A 392-nucleotide genomic window follows, 5' to 3' on the forward strand; every position below is an offset into this window, starting at 1 on the left:
TTATCCTGAATAACAAATTGCTTGACAATGATGAGGAATTCAGTTAATATTGAATACATAAATAAAGGAAAATATTCTTTGGTCTTATTAGGAACTTCAGGAGCTCCTAAAGTATCGAGATAACTCAGACAAAACCCTTGAAGCAAATGAAATGTTGCTTGAGAAACTTCGGCAGCGAATACAAGATAAAGCTATTGCTCTAGAGGTATGTATCATAATTTTGTTCACTATGCTATTGATTATTCTATCTACATAGGTATTATAGAAATTTGTGTCTACTTAATTTGCTGCTTTTGGGATTTGGTTTCCTATTCCTTTATATTTTACATCTTTTTGAATAAGGGTGATCAGGATAGTGAATCCTATGGAGCTTTAGGAACCTTACTTTCCTT

General features: G+C 32.1%; 1 protein-coding gene across 1 annotated transcript in view; it reads left to right on the plus strand.

Moving 5' to 3' along the window:
* Positions 1 to 91: 91 nt before the first annotated feature.
* Positions 92 to 392, plus strand: part of LOC103583723 (myomegalin-like) — a gene marked incomplete at both ends in the record, with an annotated part of 8,436 nt that continues 8,135 nt past the window's right edge. The window contains one exon of the mRNA XM_008564964.1: positions 92 to 205. Coding sequence (XP_008563186.1) covers positions 92 to 205 — 114 coding nt within the window. The remainder of the gene's footprint in view (positions 206 to 392) is intronic.

Source organism: Galeopterus variegatus, unplaced genomic scaffold (assembly GCF_000696425.1).
Source record: "Galeopterus variegatus unplaced genomic scaffold, G_variegatus-3.0.2 Scaffold27128, whole genome shotgun sequence".
NCBI classification, from domain to species: domain Eukaryota; kingdom Metazoa; phylum Chordata; class Mammalia; order Dermoptera; family Cynocephalidae; genus Galeopterus; species Galeopterus variegatus.